The sequence below is a fragment of the Rattus norvegicus genome, chromosome X, assembly GCF_036323735.1.
Source record: "Rattus norvegicus strain BN/NHsdMcwi chromosome X, GRCr8, whole genome shotgun sequence".
NCBI lineage: Eukaryota > Metazoa > Chordata > Mammalia > Rodentia > Muridae > Rattus > Rattus norvegicus.
Window position 1 is genome coordinate 145,100,271 of NC_086039.1, and position 14,349 is coordinate 145,114,619.

A 14,349-nucleotide genomic window follows, 5' to 3' on the forward strand; every position below is an offset into this window, starting at 1 on the left:
CTTAAGTTCCATCTAGTCTGTGGGTTGTGTCATGAGCATAGGGAGCTTTTGGACTAATATTCACTTATCAGTAAGTATATACTATGTATATTCATTGGTGTCTGGGTTACCTCACTCAGGATGAAAATTTCAAGTTCCACCCATCTGCCTAAGAATTTCAGGAAGTCGTTTTTAATACCTGGGTAGTACTCCATTGTGTAGATGTACCACATTTTCTGTATCCATTCCTCTGTTGAAGGGCATCTGGGTTCTTTCCAGCTTCTGGATGTTATAAATAGGGGCGCTATGAACATAGTGGAGCATGGGTCCTTGTTATATGTTGAGCTTCTTTTGGGTTTGTGCCCAGGAGTGGTATAGTTGGGTCCTCAGGTAATACTATGTCCAATTTTCTGAGAAACTGCCAGACTGATTTCCAGAATGGTTGTACCAGTCTGCAATCCCACCAACAATGGAGGAGTGTTCCTCTTTCTCCACATCCTCGCCAGCATTTGCTGTCACCTGAGGTTTTGATCTTAGCCTTTCTCACTGGTGTGAGGTAGAATCTTATGGTCCTTTTGATTTGCATTTCCCTGATGACTAAGGATGTTGAACACTTATTTTAGGTGCCTCTTAGCCATTTGAGATTCCTCAGCAGAGAATTTTCTGTTTAGCTCTGTACCCCATTTTTTTAGGTGTGTGACATGCTTTTTTTTTTCTTTTTTCCCACATTTTTATTAAATTGAGTGTTTCTTATTTACATTTCAAATGTTATTCCTGGTTTCCTGTCCATCAGCCCCTTAACCCCTCCCCCTCTCCTTCTATATGGGTTTTCCCCTCACCATCTACCTCCCATTACCACCCCCCCAACAATCCCCTACACTGGGGGTCCATGTTTGAATAGGGTTATTTGGTTCTCTGAATTCTTACCTTCTTGAGTTCTTTGCATATTTTAGATATTAGCCCTCTATCAGATGTAGGATTGTGGTTGATTCCTTCTGAGGGTTGTAAAGGAAAGATGTGCTCTAGGCCTTTCTTTGATTTATAGATGGTTTTTATTTCCTTTCATTTTCAGATATTCCTTTCTCTTAGGAACAGTTGCTTTAACTCCTTCCATAATGGCTGGATTTTTAACTAATGTTTACAAAGATCCAATTTCCAAATAAGGTTATATTTTGGATATATAATTAGGACTTGAATATATGAATGTCATGGATAGGATACAGAATCCATGGTAACTGTAATTTGTGGCATATATGGCAACTGATTTCAACAAGAAGAGTACCTGATGCTTATGAAACTTGGCTGTAAGTGAAATACAGCTAAAATTAGAAATTTAGCTGTAACTTCAATAAAGTGTCATTACAGTGTTATAAAAAATAATTTCAGGGTCCTAAATGTCCTCTGAGTTCCAATTATTTTTTTCACACTGACTCTTGCGTCTAGCAGTTATCTTTTTACCATGTCTATTGGGTTTTCTCTTGAATATCATGTGGTTGAGACTGTAACTTTCTTATATTTTCTTCTTTAAAAGCAATATGCACGTATTTTTACTTGACAGTGTGCATTCATGGTTTTCATGTTTACTATGGTTTGATGGTTCAATTACACTACTTACTCCAGATATATGTGTCCTTTGTGTGTGTCTGTATATATACATATGTGATGTGTATAGTGAGTGGTTTGTCTGTTTCATTTACTTAATCCTGTTCTTTAAGAAAATAATCTTATTATATTCAAATATTAATTGCCTTTTTGTATTTAGATATATCATAGTTTTAAATTTCATGTTAGGTCCTTAATGATCTGAAATTAATATTTGTATGACTAACGAGATAAGGATTTTTTCTTATGACTCTATAGTAGCTCTAGAGTAAAAAAATCAATAATATCAATATCAATTTGCATTTCTAAGCATATCATCTTTATTTCTGTAAACAGTTCTCTACCACAGGTAATGAGGTCTCCTTCAATGAGTATTTCTGGAGATTATAAGCTGTGTGCCTAGATTGTGCATATCATCCTTAGACTAACTTATTCCCCAGCTATAAGACTCCTTGTTACTTGCAGTTTCTCCTGGCCATGTAGTTACAGTTCATCATGGCTTCTCCTCCTCCTCCTCAGTCCTTTCTCCTTCCATTCTCATCTTCTCCCCTCTACCTGCTCCCACTCTTAAACATCCACTCCCACCAGTGTAGAGTACCTTTACTCAGGTCACAAGCTCACAAGTTCCACACTATAGTTATTGAAGAAGTCTGTATACTCTTTGTAGCTATATTCAGGTTTTCTAGAGTCACAGAACTTATGGATAGTCCCTATATAGTAAGGGAATTTGTTATGACTTACAGTCTGTAGTCCAACTCTCCAACAACGGTCAACTGTGAATGGGAAGTCCAAGGATCTAGTAGTTGCTCAGTCCCACAAGGTTAGTTGTTTCAGCTGGTCTTCTGTAGAAGTAGATTCTAAGAGATGTGCTGGCAAGTAAATGCAAGCAGGTGAAGAAGAGCAAATCTTCCTTCTTCCAATGTCCTTTGTAGGCCTCCAGCAGAAGTTGTGGCACAGATTCAAGGTGTGTAATACTACCACGCCTGGACCTGGGACTTGTTTTGTCCCAGGCTGACCTTGAACTCAGAGATCTCCTTTGCCTTAGTCTTTTGGGATTAAAGGTATGTACGACTTTGCCAGGGCCTAAGGTTTTTCATAGCCACTGTGCCTCAAAATCTCCATGCCAAGATCCAGGTCAGAAACTTGAGTCTCCCAACCTCAAGATCTGGATCAGAGGTGTACCCTCCAATTCTAGATTGTAGTTCATTCTAGATATAGTCAAGGTGACAACCAGGAAAAGCCATTAGAGTAGTCTGTAACAATTTTTCAGTCTTGTCAGAAAACTACTATGTAGTAAATCTGAAAGTCTCTTTAGGGGCTAGGCATGATGGCACACAGATACAACTCCAAATTTCAGGAGGAAGCAAAAGAATTAGGAATTTGGAGTCTTCTTCAGCTCATAGCAAGGCTGAGGCCAAGCTAGGCTTCATGACTGCAATGTTTTCTACCAGGTCTTTGTACAGGATAAGTTCTGAGGTTTATCAATATATTGATCTGTTTCTTTTCTTACTAGGTTAAATAAGGGAAATGAAATAACTGCACAATAAAATTTAAATGGTGATTGTAATCTAGTGACTGCAAGTCCAGTGAATAATAATACTCCTGTGAACAAAAATGTTAGTCCACATTGCCATTTTGCAGTTTTCCAGACAATGTCTTGCTCTTCCTATATTATTGTGATAGAAGTCCTGTTACTGGACCCACTTGTTTCTAAGGCAAGTGAGGAACAAAACAATATAGCTCAATTCATACATTTAATGAGCAGGAATTGAATTCAGAGATTGTCTTATAAAATATATTCTCCTATAATACATTCCTGAGATGCATTTCAGGTTTTTACGTAGTCACCTATGGTTTTGGGAGGAAAACACACACTTTGTTCAGAAGGGAGAAGAAAATATGGGGGAGTCACAGGTTAATTTTGCATGTGAGTGCATGCGTGTGTGTGTGTGTGTGTGTGTGTGTGTGTGTGTGTGTGTGTGTGAAAAATAAAAGATAAGAAACAGTTTTGGAGTTGTTTGTGGTATTTTGAATAAAATTTGTCCCTATAGGCTTGAAGGGAATGCTACTAATTTGAAAAATTTGGGACATGAGGCTTTGTTGAAATAGGTGTGGCCTTGTTGGAGGGAGTGTGTTACTGTAGGATTAGGCTTTATGGATTCAAAAACTCAAGCCAGACAGATTGTCTCTCCCTACTGCCTGCCAATCCACATGTAGCACTTTCATCTCCTCTAGGAGAATGACTGCCTACCTGTCTCCCTGTTTCCCCTGCCATGATGATAATAGACTCAATCTCTGACTCTGTAAGCCAGCCACAATTAAATACTTTCCTTTATAAGACTTACTGTGGCCATGGTCTCTCTTCACTGCAATAGAAATCCTAACTAAGACTGTTCATTTAAACAATTCTCATAAACTTTGCAGACAGGGACTTTCTCTACTTGTCTGCTACCTGGTGTGGGCTCCTTCACCATGGTTTGTAAGTAAGAGCAGAGAAATATTTTCAGAGTATGAGCTCTGGCTTACTGGGGAGAGCTAAAAACTTTGACTATTAGCCTGACTATATAATTAACAGATGCCAAATAGGTAAAAATAGAATATATGAAAAAATAATACACAGGTTCAAAAAGGATGTCAGATCTTAGAGATATATACATATATATAGATACATATATATAGATACATATACATATACATATACATATATATATATATATATATATATATATATACACACATATATATATATTGGAGCTGAGGACTGAACCCAGGGCCTTGCATTTGCTAGGCAAGTGCTCTACCAGTGAGCTAAATACCCAACTCCGGGATTTATATTTCTAAATGTAATATATCTTTATTTCCACAGGTTTCATGTCCATATTTTCATGTAGCAAATTATTCCATATCTTTATGACTTCTAGCAACTGCCATCTTATTCGTGATTTTGTAAATTAGTAATTCATTAATAGTTGGTCTAGTTGGGGTTCTTCACTCAGTGACTCCCACTTGGTGGCTCAGCTGAACTTTGAAGTGTAGGAAGGAAGTGCCCGTCTCCTGCTTCTTTACTACCTTGTTGCTGTTCTCCTTCATGTGGATTCTTTGGGCCACTTACCCAATGGTATCAATTGCAAAATGCAGACAATAGGCCTGTGAGAATTTGCTTTCCAGATTTTAAGTTATTCCATTACTTGTCAGATAAAATTTCAAGGCATCATGTTCCTATGGCTTTGCTGAATAGTTAACATGTTGTGTTTAACATGTGAACGCCATTTTGTTCCAAGGAAAACTGAGTGTACATTAATCTGAATAGTTACTAATACTTAGAGCAACCGCAAATGATACCAGACCACTCTCTTAAAATCTGCTTCAAAAATTTTAATGTTTTGGCACACATTTCCTAAAATAGATTAAACTATTAGGAGCCAAGTATGTCTACAATCATTTGTTTTATGAATGTGACTAATTATATTAATTTACGAGTAACAATCCTAGTGCAATATGTGAGAGGTGAAAATTTCTATATTTTGTAATGTAAAAAATGTAAATATACTGTACAAATTAATCTTTATAACATATTAACTGCTAGAAATCTATGAATTTTATAGATTTATCTGGTACCATGCTTTTCTAGTATCCTTTGAAGGAGTAAACAGAGAGTTATGTCTCCTCACTTCTGAAGAAGGGAATAGTTTCAAGAATTTTGAAAGACAGAGAGGAAATGGTTTGGTAAAAGATGGAAGGATGGAAGGAATCAAGGATCCTGGGAAGGTGAAGAGAAGGGGAGGGGACAGGAAGGGGAGGGGACAGGAAGGGGAGGGGAGGGGACAGGAAGGGGAGGGGAGGGGACAGGAAGGGGAGGGGACAGGAGAGGACGAAGAGGAGGGGAAGGAGAGGTAGTGGGGAGGTGGGGAGAAAGATTGTTTTGTAATTTTCAACAACTCTGTTAAACTAGCTATTTGGTGGTGCAAGGAAATATTTGGAATCTTTCCTCTTAACATACATCATTATTTACTAACATTTCATTCAACTATAGAGTTTATTAATTTAGTACTTTTAATTTAAAGAAATCCCACACTGTTTCTTGGCACTTTGATAAGCTGGGAGGATGAAAGACACTTCCTCATTCCTGCTTTATTGTTTGTTTGCTTGCTTGCTTGCTTTTGCCTCCAAAGGTTCTTTTTCTTTTTTCTTTTTTCTTTTATTGGATATTTTTTTTTAATTTTCATCTTAAGTGTTATCCCCTTTCCCAGTTGGTTTCCCCTCCAGAAACCCGATATCCCATCCCCTCCCCATGCTTCTGTGAGGGCACTCTCTCACCCACCCACCCACCCACCCCCTCCCTCCTCCCCGTCCTGCCCTGACATTCCCCTACAGTGGGGCATCTAGCCTTAACAGGACCAAGGGCCTCTCCTCCCATTGATACCCAACAAGGCATCCACTACATATGTTGATGGAGCCATAAATCCATCCCTGTGTACTCTTGGGAAGGTGGTTTAGTTTCTGGGAGCTCTGGGGGTTTCTGATTGGTTGATATTGTTGCTCTTCTTGTGGGGTTGCAAACACCTTCAGCTCCTTCAGTCTTTTCTCTAACTCCTCCATTGCTGACCCTGTTCTCAGTTCAATGGTTGGCTGCTAGCAACCATCTCTGTATTTGTCAGGCTCTGGCTGAGCCTCTCAGTAGACAGCTATATCAGGCTCCCGTCAGCATGCTTCTTCTTGGCATCTGTAATATTGTCTAGGTCTGGTGTCTGTATATGGGATGGATACCCCAGATGGGGCAGTGTCATCTAGAGGTTCTTAAGTCTTCCAGATTTACCTCCTAGATAAAGCAGTCCTTGGGTATGCTTAGTAAGATGGTGACATAGCTTTGGATCTGTAGAGTGGCCATGATCTTTGTCTTACACATGAACTTCTGCAAGTTGTTCTCTGAACTCTGCATACACTGCATCCCCAACGAAGTATGAGCACATGCTTGTGTCAAAAAAGTACATGGAATTTCATAAAATGTTCTCCAAAGCTACTTTTTACTGTGAGAGGCATATCTTAATGCCAGTGTGCTATTTATACCTCTCTGGTAACCAAGAGACCAAGACATATCTTTTTATGTTTATTTAAAGAAATTTGACAGTCTGGCTGCTAGGTATATACTGAGACAGAAGTTGGAGCATAGGAAAGAGGACATAGCAAGAAACTACACATCACCAGCCCTTAGGCCTGTAATTTAAACCACCATAATAAAGTTTATGAGCCTGAGAAGAGTCACAGGGACTACCTTTCTTTGTCTTTGACACCTTTACACAGATCTAAAGGAACAGTCAAGGCCAGTTAATGGGGAGAAAGGGAATGAGGAAATCTACACGTACTCTTGAACAGGGTAAATGGTAGCAGGAAGTCTGATGGATCTTAACAAAGGTGTGTGAGCCATATGTCAACCAAATGATGGTTAACTAACCACTGAATTCTATATATGTTGTCCACTGGTACTGAGTTTGAATTTGCTTCACCACTGCTCTCTGTTTGACATCCTCATCTGCCTGTCTTTTCTAACTCAAACCTTGGAAATGCTGCTTTACAAAAATCACTGCTTAGCTCTTGGTATTTTTTAACAGACCATTTCCTGCTTTCCAGGATCAAAGGGCTCCCCAGAGAGATTACTGGTGTTTGTCTTATCTGCTTTACTTCATCCTGTTTTTGCAGAAGCAGGACAAAGGTAGTCTTGGCCTCCAAAATGTTCTAATTTTGTTGAAAGACAGATAGCCAGCAGTGGGATTGTTTTGAGGTTGTTTTCTGTATGCCTTGTACCTAAGCTATGTGGTGTCTTCAGCTAATGGCTTTTACCATCTAGTTATGATGCACAACCAAGAGCAGTTGCAGTAACATGTATTGTTTTATGGGCCTCTGGGTCCTCCCTGACCAATAACTGTTAAGGAGGTATCCCATGCCTGGCACTGAAATTTTCATTTAATAACCCATGTTTTCAAGGAGTAGCACTATCTATCCATAATTCCATTTTATGCATTATATTTTATTATTTAGCTTACAAATAATTGGTTTCTAGTAAGCTTCTTTGCGTATTCTCACCTGTACTCTCTCTTCTCCCCAGTGCTCCTATCCCACTTAAAAGAGCTTCTTTTCTTGTGAGAGCATTCATAGCACAGAAGAAGACAAGGACTCACAATTAGGGAAGCTCCTCCTCTGGGCTAGGTATGTTTTGCAGGCACTAAGGTCAGAGAAGCTGGCAAAGCCAAGCCCCTCTGCTGTACTGTCTTACATTTGAAAGTGGAGGCAGACGATAATGTTGACATTGAATATGATGGATACTATATAGATAATTGAAATGTGATGGGAGCTATAAATTGTTGATAGAGAAGACAATTCACATATAGATGAGATAGTTGAAGAACCTAACAGGAGGCCATGTGAAGACAGTAAGGAGAAGCAGGACCTTGTAAGTTATGACCAAGAGTTTGCTTTTTACTGGGGGAGGCAGAGAGGGAATAACTACTGGAGGGCCTTGAACAGGGGAGTGAAAGGGTATACTCACCTTGTAAAGTGTTCTGGGCTACTTACTGAAGAGAGTACATGCTGCAAAAGAGGAAGGCTGGCAGCTAAAGGATTAGATGTAGCCAACTGAGCAAAGCAGGCTGGGATCAGGGTAGCGGATAGAACCAGAACTGATTGAATTCGGAGACATGGCTTTAAAAGCAAGCCCAATATGTATCAACTCAAGGATCCAGAAAGACGCTTAGTCATCTACAACTAGTCACGCTCAAAATAGGTGAACAGAATTATTTTTAAAGTGCTCATGTTAGTTAACTACTCAGGAACAAGTGCACTGATAAACAGGACGTGAAAAGAATCAAAGATAGGATGTTTACAAGTAGACACCCTGTATATAATTTCCAAATCGTCTTATCGAAATTGTTTCTCAAAGAGAAGTCACTTTGTTGAGTATTATTTATTTATTTAATGAAAGACTTTTAAACTCAGAACCCAGATGGCCTCCTGCACTGTGGCCCTCAGAGTCAACTTTATTTCTCCGAGTGAGATTTAAATGGGCAAGGAAATGTGTTAAGAAGCATCAGATCAGGCTTACTGGAGAAAAGTTTCAGTTGGAGCAGGCCAGCCCTGAGGGCTGAGCATCTGTCCTCCACTGTCTTAAGCTTTGCTCCTCCCCTCCCTTCTTCCAGGTGGAAGAACTGGCGGGAGCCCGCAGCGATGCTCCCTGGGTCACGCCCTTCTCCTCCGCCTCATCCACTCTGGCCACCAGTCCCACCCTGGCCACGCCCCCACGCCATCCCGCACCCCTCCCAGCCACACCTTCCTCCCCGCACTGCGCTAGCGCGCTGGTTCCTAAAGTGACCTTGTGGGTGGAACTTCTGCCACTTGCTGGGACCCCTCTATTTATTGCCCAGGGTCAGCGCTACTCTGAGGACACGCACTTCCTGCTCTGTCTCTCTGTGCAACTCCGCGGACCCGATCCGAGCCGAGCCCAAGACCTTCCAAGCGGTTAACCATGGTGGAGCAGCTGCTGATACTTCTGTATGCTCTTCTGGTGAGGCACCGCGCCCTGTGCATCCAGAACAACCAGCTCCTGAAGCAGCTGCGAATACTGGTGTGTGAGCGGGCCAGGCTGCTGCGCCAGGTACGTCTGCCAAGCTGTCCAGTGCCCTATCCCTCACGGTTTAGTGGCGAGAGCGGCCGGCTCCCCGAGTTTGTTGTGCAGACCATGTCTTACATGCTTGTGAATGAGGAGCACTTCTGCAACGACGCCATGAAAGTGGCATTCTTGATCAGCCTCCTGTCCGGGGAAGCCGAGGAGTGGGTGATGCCTTACATCGAGTCCAATAGCTACATCCTTGGTGATTATCGGGCCTTTGTTAATGAGATGAAGCAGTATTTTGGCTGGGATACCGACGATGAAGATGATGACGATGATGACGAGGAGGATGATTACTAGGCCAGAGCCCCTTAAGGCCTAGAGTTGGGGTCCTACAAGCCTTCTCCCTCCTACTCCCACCCGCCACTCCTGCTGTTTCGGAGCTCTCCCTTTGCATCACCATCCTCTTCCCTGCCAGTTTGTTTGCTCCATCATTCTCTTTAGAGCTTGTCTTTGTTCCAGTTACCTGCTGTGAGTTGGGCCTGGACCTTGCTCTAAAACTCACTTCCACCCCCAGGTACCTATCCTAATCTGAACTGTGTTTGAGTTCCAGCCATTTTCCAGGTCCCTATTAGAACCTGTGAGACCACCTGCATTCCTGCTGCGGACATCCACTGGAACTCAGGCCACACATCCATCTGCCCAGAAGCAGATTGCTGACATTTCACCTCCACTCACCGAATTTCATCTGAAGCCATGCACTTTTCAAGATAAGGACCGAGAAGATGAAGACGTTGCTATACTTGTTCAGACTCTTTGGACAACTCACCAACCCTTGAAGGGGCCAGCCAGTCTTTACAGCCTGGTTAGTTCTGTACTTACTCCCAGGTTCCGCCTCTGCCTGACCAGACTGCTGCAGCAACCTGATGTGCCTATCTGACAGTTAAAATGTTGACATTTCTTTTCTCCTATGCATCAGTTTTGCACAGCTCTTTTCCTTTCAGAACTGCAGCAGCCTCACAGATGTGTACATGTGGACAAGGAGTACTAAAATAAAAGCAAACGGACAGACATTCAGCCCAGATCCTTTCAAGTACTTGGAAAAGCAATGTAATTCTTTGCAATAAATATCAAGCACTGCAAAACAGAAGCAAAATGTTGTCTTTTCATGGTTAAGCGCTGCTATTGGCTATTGCCACTGGCCTCCATTAATTCGTTGCGATAGGGGAACTTGTTTCAATCCCAGTATTCTCACTTTCACTTTTAGGCTCTAGAAGGGCCCTGTCATAGGGTTTTTAAGGCTTTGGGGAAGGAACATTGTCTGGAACTTCCCAAGTGGCATATAAAGGGGTGACTGGGTAGGGGGCATATCATCTTCAATTAGATCATTGGAGAAATAAAGGGCCATCATTACTGTTTAAACTGGCAATGGGGGCATATTACTGGGCACAGTAAAGTTTCCTGACAGGGAAGTTTTATCCATTGTCCTTCTTACCTGTGGGTGGCCATTGAGCTCAGACATACATTAACTAAGTTAATGAAATATCAAGTTCTTAAGCTAAGGACAACTTTTTTTAAGGTTTGTTTGTTTGTTTGTTTATTATGCATCCAGTGTTCTGCCTGCACATATGCGAGCAAGCCAGAAGAGGGCGTCAAGATCCCGCTATAGATGGTATGAGTCACCATGTGGTTGCTGGGAATTGAACTCAGAACCTTTGGAAGAGCAATCAGAACCCTTAACTTTAGTGGCCCTGTAATCAGTATAGCCTAAACTCAACATGCCACCCTCCTTGTGCAGACATCCTTAGACTTCCACTTTATACATTTGCCTCAGATTCTTGCCTAGGAAAATTGGCAAGATGCTTATATATCTTCTGAGCTAGAGCAGGGGCTGGAATTTGAGTTGACATCTCTCTAGGACCAGAGAGTTCAGAGGGTGGGTACTGAGAATTATGTGTACAGCTTTGTCTGGCTGTCAGTCAGTCCATTATGTCTGTTATCTTGATGAAATGAACTTGGTAGAGGGGTATACAGGGGTAACTAGGAAATATGGGGGGAATCTAAGGTTTCTGGAATCTACCTGAATGTCCTCATTCCATTGGTTTGAAAGCCAATTTGGACTTAGAACTTTTAATTAATTTAAATAATACATCATGATTTAAGAGTTTCAGGCATGACCATACGTTATTTATTATACAGCTAAATCCCAGGGAGGATGAAATGGGGGACACTGGTCATCATATGAGTAACCTGACATGTATGGGTTAAATCAGATTCTGTCCACAAGGTATTTGGAACAATGCCAGCTACATTTTATGCACCCTATAAGCATGGGTACTTCCCTGCAGGGCCTGGTAGCAAGGCTCAGCCAGCTGAATGCTTGCTATGAGATTAGCTCTAATAGGAAGATGTCAAGGTTACCATGAGTTGAGTAGAGTGGAAATAAAACTATGACAGGTACCCATTCTCTTTGGGGCTCTTACAAGATGCCAGCATGAAAAGCGTTTTACCTGATAAATACACAAAGATCAGAGCAGGAGTCATTTCCAGGCCTTAGGACACTTATTTTTCTGGAGGGTGGAGACAGATGGGTATAGGGAAGACTGGACAAAGGGGTCAAGGTCTGGGTGGAAATGGAGCCCTTCCAGAGATGCTGTGCCTAATGCTACTGAATAAAGACAATTGCAATGATTTGGGATTCAGTTGTCACATTACCTCTTCTCATGAAATAAAATATCCTTGGAAGAGAAACATACACTTTTAAGACATAATATACATGAGGCCATAGAATCACTGTTTCTTTCTTTCTAGAAAGACAGCAGGCTACTGATAGACAAGAATTAAGTAAAAGAGACAATGACACTAAAATCAAGATATTATTTCCAAATTTATAATCCAGGTAAGCAGGGAGGAGCTATTATGCATTGGTGTGTGCAGAACCATTTATCTCACGATGGTTCCATAGCAACATGATTCCATGAAGCTATGAGGATACCTGGGCCAGAACTATAAGGATGCCTGGATGTAGCTCAGAGTAAGGGAAAAAAGTGTTCTTTTTTCTTTTTTCTTCACTTTTTCTTTTAAAGATTTATTATATATATTAGCTTTCCTCAGACAAACCAGAAGAGGGCTTTGGATCCCATTACAGATGGTTGAGCACCACCATGTGGTTGCTGGGAATTGAACTCAGGACCTCTGGAAGAGCAGGCAGTGCTTTTAACCGCTGAGCCATCTCTCCAGCCCTGAAAGAAGTGTTCTTGAGTAGATCTGAGATGAAACCTTTTATGCTAAAAGTTGAAGATATTTAAGGTCTGTCTATTCCAAAGCCAAGCAAGTACATTCTCTGTGGGAAAGGGAGGGATTCCTGCGTAGGGAGATTGCCATGCCTCTGCTAGTTAGGGAAGAAATTCCTGAAGATGGCTAAATTCTGCAAAGACTAAGGAAGAAAATGATAAGCATGTCTAAAATGAAAACTCCACTTAGATGAAATCCACTAAATATTAGAAATCACAGATAGAAGCTCCTGAATTCTCATAATACTGGAATTGAAACGGTCACTAAAAGTATACTTCCAATAAAATAAAATAAGCATGCTGAAATTTATAAACATTGAGTAATCAAGTATACCTATGTCCTTACCCTTCATTATTTGAGTCAGCAAGCAATAACATCTGTTTGGTCTACGCTGTTGGGTTCTGCAGGGAGAAATGGAGAGTTGGAGATTCCTTGTGTATGTGATGTAATTGATTATTTTCAGTCCCTAATCAATGAAAGGTTCAGGGGTTTAGAGGTAGACAGTATAAATGCAAAAGTCTTGAATGCTCCATTTACATTTTAAAATTTATTTATTTTTATTGGATATGTTATATATTTACATTTGAAATGATATCCTCCTTCCCTCTCTATCATCCCTCCTCCCAATCCCCCTGCTTCTATGAAAATGCTATCATTCCCACTCATCCACTTCCATCCACCAATTCCCACATCAGCACCCTGCATTTCTTCTTATAAAAGGAATCTTGAACATTTTCTAGGATCTTAAGTCATCTAAGTAAAGGTTAATGACTCAGTGTCCATTTAGGGTCTTAGCACCTTTTCTTTAATAGTGGCATTTCATTACATGAAGATTGTTATTATTTACTTATAAAGAGAATGTTGCTATACTGATGTTAAATTTTCTTTTTCATATTGGATATTTTTACATTCATTTCAAATGTTATTCCCTTTCCCTGTTTCCCATACCCTTCCTTTTCTCCTATGAGGATGCTCCCCTCCCCAACCATCCCCCTTCCTGTTCTCCACAACATTCCCCTACACTGGGGGTGGGGGTCCAGCCTTGACAGAACCAAGGAATTCTTCTCCCCTTGGTGCCCAACAAGGCCATCCTTTCCTACATATGCTGCTGGAGCCATGGGTCTGTCCATGTGTAGTCTTTGGGTAGTGGTTTAGTCCCTGAGAGCTCTGGTTGGTTGGTATTGTTGTTATGATGGGGTTACAAGCCCTGTCAGCTCCTTCAGTCTTTTCTGTAATTCCTCCAACAGGGACTCTGTTCTCAGTTCAATGGTTTGCTGCTAGCTTTCACCACTGTATTTGACATGCACTGATTGTGCCTCTCAGGAGACAGCTAGATCCAACTCCTGTCAGCATGCACTTCTTAGCTTCATCAATTTTATCACGTTTTGGTGATTGTGTGTATATGTGTGTGTGTGTGTGTGTGTGTGTGTGTGTGTGTGTGTGTGTGTGTGTGTGTATTACATGTGGGGCAGACTCTGAATGGCCATTGCTTTAGTCTCTGCTCCAAACTATGTCTCTATATCCCTGTCTATGAATATTTTTGTTCCCCATTTTAAAAAGAACTGAAGCATCTGCACTTTTATCATTCTTTTTATTGAGCTTCATATGGTCTGTGAATTGTATCTTGGGAAATTTGAGTTTGGGGGCTATTATCAGTGAGTGCATATCCTGTGTGTGTGTGTGTGTGTGTGTGTGTGTGTGTGTGTGTGTGTGTGTGTGTGATTGGGTTAGCCCACACAGGATGATATTTTCTAGTTCCATTCATTTGCTTATGAATTTCATGAAGTCACTGTTTGTTCATAGCTGAGTAATATTCCATTGTGTAGATGTACCACATTTTCTGTATCCATTCCTCTGTTGAAGGGCATATGGGT

General features: G+C 41.1%; 1 protein-coding gene across 5 annotated transcripts in view; it reads left to right on the plus strand.

Annotated features, from left to right (window-relative positions):
• The window catches only part of Ldoc1 (LDOC1, regulator of NFKB signaling), a 272,729-nt gene extending 262,392 nt beyond the window's left edge, over positions 1-10,337 (plus strand). For 2 of the 5 annotated variants that reach the window (XM_039100224.2, XM_063280186.1), the window contains 2 exons: positions 7,685-7,785; positions 8,997-10,337. In XM_039100224.2, coding sequence (XP_038956152.1) covers positions 9,098-9,541 — 444 coding nt within the window. In that variant the 5' untranslated portion in view covers positions 7,685-7,785; positions 8,997-9,097 and the 3' untranslated portion in view covers positions 9,542-10,337. The remainder of the gene's footprint in view (positions 1-7,684; positions 7,786-8,996) is intronic. The other 3 variants (XM_063280184.1, XM_063280185.1, NM_001402267.1) reach the window with 2 other exon arrangements.
• The last annotated feature ends 4,012 nt before the right edge of the window (positions 10,338-14,349 follow it).